At 42.5% G+C, this 15,110-nt stretch overlaps 1 protein-coding gene across 1 annotated transcript in view; it reads left to right on the top strand.

The window, feature by feature from the left end:
• Window positions 1–15,110, top strand: part of CACNA2D3 (calcium voltage-gated channel auxiliary subunit alpha2delta 3) — a gene marked incomplete at both ends in the record, with an annotated part of 803,480 nt that overhangs the window by 713,595 nt on the left and 74,775 nt on the right. Inside the window, 2 exons of the mRNA XM_079712407.1 lie at window positions 5,842–5,904; window positions 9,291–9,361. Of these exons, the coding sequence (XP_079568533.1) occupies window positions 5,842–5,904; window positions 9,291–9,361 (134 nt within the window). The remainder of the gene's footprint in view (window positions 1–5,841; window positions 5,905–9,290; window positions 9,362–15,110) is intronic.

Here is a 15,110-nt window from a genome sequence, read left to right as displayed (position 1 = left end):
AGTGGCCTTTCACTTTGGCTTAGGCGGCCTTCCTCTCTCTGAGTCAGCCAAACCATTAGTCAATACATAAACTGGAACTAATAAATGATCACACATTCATATTCCTTCTGGTTACCACAGGGAATTAAAGAAATCCTAACCAAACATAATTCTAACTCAGAAAACATAGATTAGAAGTATATTTCCAAAAAGTAGGTGAAGCAAAGACAAGCAGAGAAATATAAAAGGGAGTCCAGGGTGAAGCTAAAGTACAAAATGCTCAGTCCCCAAAGATCTGGCTGCCAGTTTAAAAAAAAAACAAAACAAAACATAATTGCTGTATGAGTTACTATCCAAAGAGTAAAAACTAATCAACCAGCTTTTCAGCAAAACCCCAACTTTTCCTGACCATCAGATCAAAAATAATTTTCCTGTAGGAAAGAGTACCCTATGATGTTTTATGATCAACACCCTTTCAGTAAGTTTGGGGATGTCATTCATAGGTTAGTCAAGTGGCTTCAAACCTCTCCTCTGTCTTTGAGGCATTAATTGTCTTACTGGAGTGTTCAGCTCAAGACAACTCAGCTCAACAATAATATTGATTAATCAGTGTCACAAGGCCCTATGTTAAGCCCTTTACTTGTACAATTACTAATCCCTATTTGTGGTAAAAGAACTGAGGACAGTTGGTTGGTTAGTTGGGTGACTGGATGGATGGTTGGTTGGCTAGTGTGATTGATGGTGTTTTGGATAGTTGGGTTGGTTGGTTGATTGGTTTCTAGTTGATTGGTTGGATGGATGGATGAATAGTTGGTTGAATAATTTGATGAATAAAGTTAGAGGCAGTGTTCCTACAATGCACACTGCCTCTGTGCATTCTCATATATAAAAATAAGTGGAAATGGATTCCCACTTAGACTTCGAAACATACAATATATATCAGTTGTTCAGTAACTGATTTCACAGGTGGTCTAGCATAGTGGTTAAAAGTACAGGCTATGGAGTTAGAATAGCTTCAAACTGTGACTCTGACAGTAATAAACCTTGCCTTTGTTTCCTCAACTATACAATGGGGGTAGAAACACCTACCTCACAGAGTAATGATGAAGATGAATGAGATAATATACGAAAACTGTATAGCACAGCTCCTGGCGAATGGTAAGCACTCAATAAACATTAGCTATCAAACAAAAACGTCTGCAGACATGTTCTTCCCTTAGAGTAGTAGCTCACCTGAACCTAAAACCTCAGACGGCAACCACATATACACTTCAGGCAATGACAGTTTCCACTTGGCCATGCCTTCCTCACTACTAGTGATCTCCTTTAGCAGCCATTGGGATGGACCCCCATTCAAATATCATTTTTAAAGTTCACACACTTTGAAAATTAAGCATGGAATTTGCTGGATTGCTGAACTTGATCTGATGCTCATTTTGCACTTTGAAACTATCATCCATTTCCCATTTTGACTCTAAATTTTGGCTTCAGGCAAGCAGTTGACATCGTTTTAAATGGAAAAGCCAGGCCCCTTTCCATCCTTTCAGCAGACTCTTTCCACGTGTCATTCCCCTTTCATAGCTTTTAATTAAGTCTTTGAGGCCATGTCCCTCCACTCCCCAAACTGCCCTCGAGTGATCAGGTCCCCATTAAAAACAGCTGTGGGGGCTCATGAAGTTCACATGCTTCTGGCTTCTCCTCTGTACTGAAGACCTGGCCCAACTCCCACAGACTTATCAGACATGCTTTGCCTTGGATCCACTCCAGCCCCTCTGTCTCTCCCAACAATGGCCTCCCTGGGCCTTGGCTAGAGTGCCCTGGGCCAGTGGGTGGAGTCGGTATGGCCAGATGTCTTCCTGGCTTGTAGACACATCTTCATGGAGGGCCTGGCCATGGGCCTGACTGACGACTTTAAGGAGCTCCATTCCACCCAAGGCAAATGTTAACTTTAGAACCTGAGAGGCAACCTCTCACACACTCACTCATTCCTTCAAGACACATTTACTGAGCCCTCCTTACGTGCCTAGTACCTCCAACACCCGAGGAGTCAATGGGAAGCAGAGTCAGAAATGGCCCCTGTCTTCCAGGAGCTAACTGGTTAGCAGGGGAGATGAGCACACACACTTATCAGCTGACTTGCCTCCCCAGCCTCTTGCTATAAACTATGTAACAACTTCCCTTTCTTAGAAACTCAATTTGCAGTAGGATACTTACAAAGAGGGCACATAGTAGGTGACCAATAAACATCATTTGCTGAATAGACACAAGCACAAGTCCTTTAGGTACTCAGTATGCAGCTTGCTCTGTGCTCAGCAGTTTGTACTCACTGGCCTACTTAATCTTCTCACCACTCCTCTGAAATAGTTGTTGTTGTCTCCATCATTCAGATAAGGAAACAGAGACTGGAAGTGTTAAAAGGCTTTGCTCAAGGTCACACTGATAGCAAGTGTCAAAGTCTCCGATTCTCAAGCTAGTATCTTAGCCTCAGGTAACACAGGTAACCTTCCAGGTAACACAGGCGTGGTGCTGTGTTTCTCACCCCCAAGTACACTTTCTCCCCAGCTTTCCTTACTATCTGTGACTGCCCAATTCCCATGGCCTGGTTTGGGGTTCTAAACCTCAGGTATCTACCTGACCTGCCTTTGTGGCCTGGAATAGGACTTCTCTGAGCAATATTGAGTCATCAAGTAGCTGAAGAAAGATACCTTTTTTTTTTTTTTTTTATGGTATGCGGGCCTCCCACTGTCGCGGCCTCTCCCGTTGTGGAGCACAGGCTCCGGACGCGCAGGCTCAGCGGCCATGGCTCACGGGCCCAGCCGCTCCGCGGCATGTGGGATCCTCCCAGACCGGGGCACGAACCCGCGTCCCCTGCATCGGCAGGCGGACTCTCAACCATTGCGCCACCAGGGAAGCCCCGAAAGATACCTTTTTAAAAAAAGACAACTTCTCTCACCCATTCTGTCCTTGTCTCTGCATTTTTCAAACAACCTCATCTTTATGTGTTTTGTCACAGGTGGCTGTGGAGTGGTTGCTTACAATATCTGTCAAAACTTAGAGCTCCTGGTTTCCCCAAGTCCTTCAGCCTGTCAGTCTACCCCTGGGACAGGGCTCTGGGCAGACTCCTTCTGAGAGATACAAAGTAGCATAGTAGAAAGTAGCATAGAGATACAAAGTAGCATAGTATCTAATTTGGGGCAGAAGTAGCATAGTGAGGGAAAGCTGAGAAAATGTCTCCTCTATTTCCTTTTACTGGAGGAGGGAGTATGGAGAAGGTGATTGGCTATTTATTGTAAAGAGACATAGAGAAAACAACTTATCAGACTGGAATCTGGCTAATTCTGTCCTGTTTCATAACCCAGTACCCTGCTCGCTTTACTCCAGTGGCCTTACTCCATTCCACCATACTTCCCGATAATTTAATCAAGGAAGGTCTGTTTATGAAGTCTTCACAGAGACTAAATATACCTAACATAGCAATATTGCCTATAATGAAAACTACATGACACCTTTCAGATTAAGGGACCCAGTTCTATATCAATGACACAGCATCCTTGCTTCTGACCTGTGATTTTCTCAGTGATTTGTCAATCACAGTGTTGGCAATATCTGTTTCTTACTTTCCCCTCTGTGCCTTCCACACCAGAAGAGAGTGGGAACAAAGGTGGATACCTGAGAACTGAGTCTCCTAATGGCCAATCCAACCTTGACTCCACCCAATGCTGGCCATTATAAGGAGCACAGAGGTCCTCATTTCCAAGAAATGAGGGTGGGGAAAGAACCAAACATTTATGGCAAATAATGAAACATTTCATTGAAGCTTTGCCTCTAAATAAAGTGGAAATGGTGAAAATACATTTCTTTTATTTAACAAATTTAAATTATAATTGCAGTCATACTCTAATTCTATAAACAAAGGACACATTTGGTTTGGGAGTAGGGAGTATAATATTTCTGATAAAATTATAAAAATCACAATATAGAATCCTTCACTTTATATTTGATTTTCTCAGAGTGATCACAAGGAAGGTCAAATGTAGTGGAGTTTGATCAGTTTCCCCAGGAGCTTCTCTTAGTCCCTTGCTTTTGAAATCATTCTCTTTGGAAGCATCTTTCATGTTATCTGTGGTGATGTTTTCCTTCTTCATGTGTTACCTCTGACAGATACTAATGTGCCAACGGCTTCCTTTGTAATTGGAGCTGATCTCCAATATCACTTTCATGGACTTCATGAAATATTGCCTCTTTCCAAAGATTTTCAGTTGACTTTATAATCTGTTTGCTTTGTACTGTCTAATATTTACAACATTAGACAGAGATTGACCAAAGATATAGGTCTAATAGCAGCAATACCAGTTGGCTAGGGATGTTTGAGTAGGAACTCACTTTATAATTAGGGATAGAGGGTGAGTTATGATGACTTTGGATCTCTATGCAATTGCAAGGATTTGGAGAGTCAGTATTTTAATATGGAGGCCACTCCATGCTCAACATGCATGACTGAAAGGAGGTTAACCTCCCTTTGCACCAGGGTCTATATCTGAAAAATGACAATCAGGATCCTCAAATAAACAAGGGTATAGATTTTTCAAATATGACCCAATTAACTTAAAATTAAGTTTAACTCTGCATGTAGCTCGTGGCTGCCATATTGGACAGCAGAACTCTATGAGTGCTTTCATAGTGCTGTGTCCTAAAAAAGGAGAAAGTTTGTCAAGACTCCCACCAGGGACAAAGTAGTCTCCTTGCAGCTAAGAGCTTCTTTGAACAGCAAGAGTGTGACCAAGTCATTCATCTGGCCCCTTGGGATAACCAAGAGAAACCCTTGCTCACCAAAGCAGCCGACTCGTTTCTAAAAGATGCTAGCAGGGCTTTTAATTTTCTGCCGATTCTCCACCATTGCCTACTAATAAAGGATGCATCTTTCTGACCAACTTACTGCTATACTTTTGTGCCTCACTAAAATCGACTACACAGATAGGTAAATGTCCCAGAAAACACCAGCCCTGCAGCGGTCTGGAGCTAGGGGAATTTAGCTCAGGGTAAAGATATGTTACAAATTAAATGTTGCAGCCGGTATGTAAAGCTGCAATAAATAGAAACTGAGTTACATCAAGGACGGAATTAAACCTTAAATTTAAACTCCACAGCACTGTAATTAAGACTTAGCCTGTAGCAAATCATTCACTTGAGATTAAAGTAGCATGGGGGAAGCAGAGGTTTGGGCTTACCTTGCTACAATTTATAAATCTGAGCTACCAAAAGCTAACAGCCCTGCCCCCAAATCCAGCTCCCAATTAAAAACACAGTTTGAAAACCTTTAGGAGGCCTGAGGGGACCCTTTAACAGAAGTTCTGCCCCTTCCCTCCTGCCTAAGTCTATGAACAAATTAAAAAATATTACCTGGTCCCCTGATGGTCTTCTGAGCTGACACGGTGTTTTCATTAATACATCATTAGAGTAATGGCATTGTGCTGGCGTTTTGCTTTCAAAACAGGCCGTACTTCAACCACCATGAATACAGGCTCGGGGGCCTCTGGACACTTTGTTCCTGGGAAATATTATTCAGGTCATAAAAATTTTTAAAAAGGAAGATAAACTGTAATGCATAACTTGAAAATGTATATTCTTTTTATCCTAATCTGGGATGCTCAAGGCTTGCTTCGTGTTTTATTTTTGATCATTAGTTTTGCAGAGTATATGCTGGGGTTAGCTTAACCACAGCCTTAACTCCTAGAGCCAGCAGGCATTTCCAGTTCTCCCAAAACAGCCTAAAATAGGTGTTTTTCAGGTTGGGAGTACGTCATTTCGTGTAAAAGCAGTCTGAGGACCCAAAGTTGAAACTGTGGTGTTTTTATTTTCTAGACTGTGAACTGTTACCTCATAGACAATAATGGATTTATTCTGGTGTCTGAAGACTACACACAAGTGAGTGAGAAATTTCTACCTACTCAAAGTAAGGATCCCAGACTGTGCTTGGGTCAGGGGGAACGAATTATGGTGTTGAAACTTTGAGACATGATCTGTATTTAAGAGGTAATAGCAGGAGATTATAAAACCTTATTTCCATCCCTTTAAGAATGTCACAGCCTACTTCTCAGCAGGCCCCAAAGAGATTTTACCTCCGGAGAGGAGAGGTGGGGAGGGGGGCAGAGCCCAGCGTCTGCTCCCTCACTCATAAAATGTTCAGTTTATGGAACTCTTTGCCTTGAGCATGGAGGTGCCTGAAAGAGTTTGGGCAATTTTAAGGAGGTTTCCTCCTTTTAATATTTTGATATTTTATCTTTATATATATGTAATTTATATATACACACAAATATATGTATGTATTTATGTATGTCAACGTAATTATTCTTTATGACTTTCTTTCTGGTTCTTACTTTTTAAAAATTAGTTATCTGAGCTCAAGGATTAACTTGGGTTCTCAACACAGAGGGACAAGAATCCACATATAGAGGAAGAATGTTTTTCATTTGATTGAGCTGTGTGCAGTACAGGGGCAGGAGGGAGAGATGGAAAGAAACCAAGCTAGGGTGCTCAGCAAAGAAAGCTCCACTGATATTTGGAAATCAAAATAAGAGTTAAAATCAATAGCATTGTAATAGAGAAACACGGGTTTCTCCTTTAAAACTTGGTGGCTGACAACTTTTTCTGCAATTAGAAATGAAATTAGCATGTTAAAAGAAAGTCAAATCCAGACAAGTTTAGCACTGTGGTGTAGTAAAGTAACACCAGAGGTGGAGGCAGATGGTTTCTGATGCAAGCTCTCTTCCTCAACTAGTTTTGGGATCTTGGGTTCATCACTTAACCTGCCAGGGACTCCTGGTGGGCTCTATAAAAGGAGGATGGTTGACTAAAGAGGGCTTCTTCTAACTCTAATATTTGAGGGTACTAGCATTTTATAATGAAGTCTCATTTAAATCATTTAAAATATTTTAATAGTCAACAGTGCGATAGACCCATTAATGCCTAATAAATTAATTAATTGTCTTTAAGTATAATTCCTTAGTGTCTAAGCTCAATGGCTTGTTAATTTGTGAACACTGGCTCGAGGTAACATGTGGAACTGTGCTTCAGTTTCCCCTCTTATCTATGAGAACACTGTGGGATTTTCTTTTTATCAATTTATTTATTTTATTATTTTATTTTATTTATTTATTGTTTCTGGCTGTGTTGGGTCTTTGTTGCTGCGTGTGGGCTTTCTCTGGTTGCGGCGAGCAGGGGCTACTCTTCGTGGTGGTGCGCGGGCTTCTCTTGTTGCAGAGCATGGGCTCTAGGCGCGCAGGCTTCAGTAGTTGTGGCACGTGGGCTCAGTAGTTGTGGTTCGTGGGCTCTAGAGCACAGGCTCAGTAGTTGTGGTGCACGGGCTTAGCTGCTCCGCAACATGCAAGATCTTCCCGGACCAGGGATTGAACCCGTGTCCCCTGCACTGGCAGGTGGATTCTCAACCACTGCGCCACCAGGGAAGCCCATGTTGTGAGATTTTAAATGCACCTTTGGTGGGTGACAGTTACACAGTTGAGACTCAAGCTGCCCATACACGGTCTCCTCAGATGCTGGACATCACTGGATGTTGGACAGTTGATGGACATTAGATAGGAAAGGTGAACCCATGAAACAAGGCCAGTGTCTTGGGAGCAGGACTGGCCATAGGCCTATAGTAATATGTCCGTGTGTCTGGGAGGAGTGAGAAACCAAATCAATCCCCTGTGAGGAGGAGCTCTGTCATCCTGCCATAATCATGGAGGGCTGAAGGTGGGAACCTGATCCTGGGGGAGGAAGGACATGACGATGTCTTCCAATGGTGAGTCTTGGACCAACCAACAAAGTGAACCACTGAAATAGTGACCCTTTCCCAAGCCATGGCCACTACATGTGGGCTCTGATCCGTGCTTCATTTCTGGATAGAATAGCCCAGGGAGCCTGTGGGCCTGTCCTGTACTCCAATTAGGCTAATTCTTCTTCATCTTACAACCAGTTCCATTGATACTGGCATATTTACACACAAGAAATGCAAATGTCCTTCTTGCTCCCAGCGGCAGCACATACCCACAGAGTTTGCCAAATGTTCAAGTGTCCCTGGAGTGAAAAAGGCAATGCTTGACCTTCAGTCAGTGAAATGTCATTTCCTTCTTTCCTCCTCTCTTTTCTGACTTTTTGGCGAAGTCTGTATGTGCCTTTCTGCCTGAAAACTCCTAGGAGCCTTGTTGAGGTCACTGCGTTGTAATGGAATCAGGATTTAGTTAATATCATACAAAGCCTATGGAATTTATATAATTTGGGCTCTGAGTGTAATGCCATCCACCCACCTCCACATAAGCTATAAATCCTCAGAGCACCCACAGTACAGATGGGGGTTCTCTACTGATCTACACTGGCCCCTTCCAGGGTGTTGGCAGAGGAAGGCTGTTGCTCCAAGCTCTGTTCTGCTGTATTGGATACACCCTCCCCCTTGGGACATTGATGATAGTGTCTCCAGGAATCTGGAGGGATGCCCGAGGATGTTAATCCTTCATTCCACCATTCAGAGTTGGCAAATCTCGGCCAGCACCAAGAACTGGACTTGCAGGAGTGTCAACCTGGCGCTGGGGAAGGACTGGTAGGCCTCCAGTGCCCTGAAGACAGCCCCAGAGCTGGGGTCGGCCATTGGAAGTTTGATTGGCCAAGCCTTCTTTTCGCAGGGCTGGACAGCTTCATTCTTGGTCAACATATTAACTGACTATGGACAAAATGAGGGTGTGCCTCAGAAAGTAATTTAGAGAAAGGACATATTCTCTGCTGTAGGAAATTTATAGAGCCGATGAAGAAGACTGCTATATATCCCTAAACAGGTCATTTAGGAATTATAAACAATTCTTTTTATTACTGCTTAGGAAGCCCTTTCACAGCCTGTTTCTGTCTGTATGAAGTAGTGTTTTAATCACAAGGGATTGAGAGCAGATTAATGCCTACTCCCTCCATCCAAGAGTAATGGTGCATGCATGTGTGCTTGTGCGCATGTGTGTGCACACGTGTGCATGTGTGTTTTAATTACAACACTCAGCACGTGTTATGCAATGTCATCCTTACCCCGCCCCCTCACCCCTGCCACGTATTTGGAATATTCACATCTGCTTATTAGTTTGCTCTGTAATCCCATAACTTCTCATGACTATTAAGACCTTTTCTGCTGTTATGTAACAGTAGTCCTGAAAACCTGCTTTTTGCCCCTGTCAGCTCCAGGACACAGAGTGTGTCCGTTTTTATTTCTTCTCTGGTGTTTGGGCACATTATTTATCTACACTTCCTCATGGGTCTTCTTTTCTTCCCTGCAGACTGGAGACTTTTTTGGTGAGGTGGAGGGAGCTGTGATGAACAAATTGTTAACAATGGGCTCCTTTAAAAGGTAAGGGATTTTATGGTTCCCTGCATCCCCCGAGAAAGTTTGCCTAAATAAAATAAAACAAACCAAGGTCAAATAAAGCAAGCCCAGACTTGACCCCATGACTGTGTTCATGCTCCAGAAGATCTTCTGAAATTTGATGCCTTTTGCATGAGTGTTAAAGAGTCTCAGAAACTCAGCTCACAATGCATTCCCTGTTCCCTTAGCATAGCATTTATTAGAGTCTGGTCCTGAAGTCAGAGCCTGCACTGGGAGGTGATTATGTTGGTCTGAAACAAGTGATTGCAGAGAAGTAGGAAGCATTTTCACCTGGTCAAAAGGAGGAGGGTGTCTTGTCTCACACTGACAAACTGGGGCAGCTTGCTAGAAATCTGGAACTCAGGGATGGGAAGTGATGTTTAGAAACTCGATATAATTTTAGAAAATCATGTAAAAGTTCACAAAACCTGCTCCCAGATGGAGGTAAGTTTAAATCTGTTGCTAGAATTGCTAAAATTGGTGGTAGGGACCACTCAATTGAGTTGTGAGGGCTCTTGTTGACCCTAAGTGAAGCTCGTATAGGATGATTTCCTCACAGCCCCACGTCCCCCGTGGGCAAGCCAGCCATGCTCTTGGGAACACCAAAGCCAATGAGAAAGATCGTCACCCTGCGAGATCAGGATGCCAGTTTTGTCCCCCCAGGAGTCAACCTGTCTCCCTTCCCTTTGCCTCCCAGGGAGAATGGTGGCCCATTAGTGGTGCTTTCCTGGACATATATGATGCTGTTAAATATATGATATCAGGAAATGCAAGGATGGACCTAGGCTCACCTGTGAGAACTATTGCACATTGGTTGCCAGTGGGAAAGACAGTCCCCCCAATTTATTACTCCCCCCCAGCTGAATGGCCAGGAAGTGTTAGCACAGGAAATCAGACTTTTAAGCTAGTCAGTAAGACCAACTGAGTGCTGTGCTGAAAGCAGGGAATTCAAAAATGATGACCCAATTTTTGAGATTCCGTAGCTTGTTTGTGCCAGAAACAAGGAAACAAGAAATGATATTTTTAAATGGCATGACTCTAGCACTTCTGCAATCTCTGACACACTTGCTCTCCAGCCTGCCTGAGTGTTCACCCCTACTCGATTCCCTCTTTAAAATTCAAGTACATTTTTTCCCTTCTTTTGCCAGGAGTCATTGTACATAAGCTTGAAAACTGGGCTTGGAGCTGGGCTTGGGTTGCTCTGCTGGATTGTCTGCCATCCAGGGCACCACTGGTTTCTTGTATCTTTATGTGGATATGTACATTCGTATTGTGTTAGCTTGTTTTCAACTTGGTGGGGGTAGGGAGAGACAAAAGAGGAAGAATAAGCACACACATGTTTCTCATTTGAAAGCATATTTTTCAACTTTTTTAACAAAATGACTTTTTTTTTTCCTCTTCCCTCTTAGATATTCCTTTCAGACAGTTTGGTGGGAGAAAGAAAAAGGTTGTAGCAGAATTTTAAATTCCTAGACTTCTCCTTAATGTGGGTGAAATATAGTTGACATGAATTTAGAACTTTCACAAGAGTAGCTAGCATATTTGAGAAAAGAGGAGTGCTGGGACTCTCTACTAAATTTTAACAGCAACTGCTGTCATTTGGGAATTACTTGACAAACCTCCTAGGCTTCTTTGAAAGGCCCCCTCATGAGGCCAGGACAGCAATGAGAGTTTGGGTTTTGGAGTCAGATGGATTGGGTTCAAATCCAGGCTCTGACATTTACTAGCTGCATGACTTAGAATAAGTCATGTTACCTCCCCAAGCTTTGGTTTCCTTACGTGGAAAATGAAGATGATAATAATAATTACTTGCAAAGGTTGCTGTCAGAGTTAATGAGATAATAATAAGCATAAAGTTCTGACACGGTGCCTGGCATATATTAAGGGCTCAGTAATTGCTAGCTGCTGCTATGATTTTTGTTTTTGTGGATCTTTGACTTAGCTTTTTACTTGGCACCAGGTGATGCTTTTTTTTTTAATTTTACATTCACACAATTCTCAGTGGGCTTCCCATGACACCTGGTGATGGGGTCTCCATCCAGTGTTGGGGTACTGAGGTCCTCCTGGAACTCAGACGTTCAAGCCCTTGCCCTTTCCAGCATGTTTACTCAGAAAATAAGGTTGACAGTCCTTTTATTCAGAGAAGATCTGTATTTCAGAAGCACTGAAAGGATGTAGCCAAAAGTAACAGTGTCCTGGGACAGATGTCAGGCACCATGGTAAACTGTACCCCACCCCCCAAACACAGGATACATGGAGGTTAAGTTGCTTTGGTGACATGGCTGAGCCCTGGTAAAGCTCAGGATCCATTCACGTAGCAGACATCTCAGCATATTAGACAGTGCACCCTGGCACAAAGTTTCTTAATTTGGTCTGCTTACACCCATTTCTAAAGAAACACCTTTCATACACAAGAGCCCTACAAACCATCTTCTTCAGAAAGGCAGAGCTCAAAGTAAAGAACACCATCTCCCTTTATCAACCTCCCTTTTATCTCTCTCTCCAGTGGTCCATAGTCACTGCCTCTCTCTCTAAAGCAAGGTGATGCTTGCCTACTTGGCATGGGCTCTTTCCTTGATTCTTTGGCCACTTACCTGGTGACCCGATGGCCATTCTACTTAGGTGCCATCAGAGGGAAAGAACATCCATTTCTGCATCTACATTGCTATGTGGGAGGAAGGGAAGTCACTGATTTGTGTGGACAAATTACCAACTTGAGGGAGTTTTGAGAAAGTTCTCCAGCAGCATGTGCAAACCATCTAAGAGGTAAAGTGGTCACTCTTGGTCACTTAGGCTGAGTCTCTGACTTGACTCTGTCCACCCAACTTACAGATGACATAGTGCCCAGGGCCAAAGAACATACCAATAGCCTCAGCAATGTGAAAATAATGAAGGTAGCAGTGGCTACCTTCCCAGAGCACCTACCACATACCAGACCTAGGTTGCAACTGCAGATCTTACTTCTTGCAGTCCTTTCCAACAACTTGTGAGACAGGTATAAACAGGACCAGTGCAAAATGAAAATGTGTTGCCCCTCGCTCAAAAATTATTGAGAGTTTCAAGATGGCAACAGCAGAGCATTAAACAAAGCACGCAGCCCTTCTAAGTGCAGGGTTCTGTCCAGTTACACAGGCCGAGTGCCCATGAAGCTGGATCTGGGTATATATATACCTATTTGATAGATGGAAATAATGGGGCTTGGAAAGGTTAAGAACTTGTCTCTATATAATGGAGCTGGATTCAAACATCCTGCAGTCTAAGCACAGGGAGAATTTTCTAGCCTCTGCCCTTTACCTGGTTCTATGTACAGTAACATTGTGTAGTGCATGGAACTTGCTTCAGTTTTGTTTGAGACAAAGTGAAGGATAGCCAAGGAGGATGTTGGCCCAGCAGTGACTTATCTGGGCAAGCAGAACTTTCAGGATGGAGGCCAGCCGAGTGATAAGATCACCCAGATTTCTTTTAACTGAAGCTGATAAATTGTTAAACCAAGCCAATTCCCCAGGCTTCACATACTTTCACATAAGATACCATATTCCAGGTCAGCTTTTTGTGTTTCAAACAGAGGACTTGAAATACTTTTTTATTCTTACCATGGAAAGTAAATGGACTCCCTAATTGGCCCTGACTCATTTTGGGCTTTTCATTTTAGCTGCTTTTCTCTTTTAACTCAAGTTCATGTCCAGTAAGAGCCTTGTATTCATATTTCTCAAAAGCCACAGTCCATGGCTGTCCTTGCTGGCCTTGGCAGTGACTTTGCCCTTCTCACAATACTAAGAGAAAATCTAGTTTCAAAATATTTCTTATTATACAGTAATTCATTTATTTCCCCACCCCTTCTTGCCCCCAGTGATGGAACTCAATGTCAAATATCCAGGGAAAAGTGAGAAAAAATATATATAGCTGGTCATAGCAGAGTCCAAGATTCCTGATAGGGCCTCTTTGATATACTGGACTTGAAATATGAAGACTTCAGGTTGAGCCTCAGAATGGCCACTCTGTGGCCGTGGACAGATTCCTCAGTTTCTCTGGGCCTCAGTTTCTTTGCCACCAAAATAGGAATTTTGGTGAGATGGGATTTTGTGAGAATCACCTGAAATAAGAGAAGTGAAAATGCTTTGCAACTTGCAACGCTACTACAAATAGGAGGTAAGATTAGGTCTTGGATAAGAGCTCCAAATGTCTGAAATCTTTTTTTTTTTTAATTTTCTTCTCTTCTTTTTTTTTTTTTTATTAGTTTCTGCTTTATAACAAAGTGAATCAGTCATACATATACATCTGTTCCCACATCCCCTCCCTCATGCATCTCCCTCCCTCCCACCCTCCCCATCCCACCCCTCCAGGCGGTCACAAAGCACCGAGCTGATCTCCCTGTGCTCTGCGGCTGCTTCCCACTATCTATCTACCTTACGTTTGGTAGTGTATATATGTCCATGCCTCTCTTTCCCTTTGTCACAGCTTACCCTTCCCCTTCCCCATATCCTCAAGTCCATTCTCAAGTAGGTCTGTGTCTTTATTCCCGTTTTACCCCTAGGTTCTTCATGACATTTTTTTTTTTTTAAATTCCATATATATGTGTTAGCATACGGTATTTGTCTTTCTCTTTCTGACTTACTTCACTCTGTATGACAGACTCTAGGTCTATCCACCTCATTACAAATAGCTCAGTTTCGTTTCTTTTTATGGCTGAGTAATATTCCATTGTATATATGTGCCACATCTTCTTTATCCATTCATCCGATGATGGACACTTAGGTTGTTTCCAGCTCCGGGCTATTGTGAATAGAGCTGCAATGAACATTTTGGTACATGTCTCTTTTTGAATTATGGTTTTCTCAGGGTATATGCCTAGTAGTGGGATTGCTGGGTCATATGGTAGTTCTATTTTTAGTTTTTTAAGGAACCTCCATACTGTTCTCCATAGTGGCTGTACCAATTCACATTCCCACCAGCAGTGCAAGAGTGTTCCCTTTTCTCCACACCCTCTCCAGCATTTATTGTTTCTAGATTTCTTGATGATGGCCATTCTGACTGGTGTGAGATGATATCTCATTGTAGTTTTGATTTGCATTTCTCTAATGATTAATGATGTTGAGCATTCTTTCATGTGTTTGTTGGCAGTCTGTATATCTTCTTTGGAGAAATGCCTATTTAAGTCTTCTGCCCATTTTTGGATTGGGTTGTTTGTTTTTTTGCTATTGAGCTGCATGAGCTGTTTATAAATTTTGGAGATTAATCCTTTGTCAGTTGCTTCATTTGCAAATATTTTCTCCCACTCTGAGGGTTGTCTTTTGGTCTTGTTTATGGTTTCCTTTGCTGTGCAAAAGCTTTGAAGTTTCATTAGGTCCCATTTGTTTATCTGTGTTTTTAGTTCCATTTCTCTAGGAGGTGGGTCCAAAAGGATCTTGCTGTGATTTATGTCATAGAGTGTTCTACCTATGTTTTCCTCTAAGAGTTTGATAGTTTCTGGCCTTACATTTAGGTCTTTAATCCATTTTGAGCTTATTTTTGTGTATGGTGTTAGGGAATGATCTAATCTCATACTTTTACATGTCCCTGTCCAGTTTTCCCAGCACCACTTATTGAAGAGGCTGTCCTTTCTCCACTGTACATTCCTGCCTCCTTTATCAAAGATAAGTTGGCCATATGTGCGTGGGTTTATCTCTGGGCTTTCTATCCTGATCCACTGATCTATCTTTCTGTTTTTATGCCAGTACCACACTGTCTTAATTAC

This window comes from Hyperoodon ampullatus (assembly GCF_949752795.1).
Source record: "Hyperoodon ampullatus genome assembly, chromosome: 10".
Taxonomy (NCBI): domain Eukaryota; kingdom Metazoa; phylum Chordata; class Mammalia; order Artiodactyla; family Ziphiidae; genus Hyperoodon; species Hyperoodon ampullatus.
This window is presented reverse-complemented; position numbering and strand designations above follow the sequence as displayed.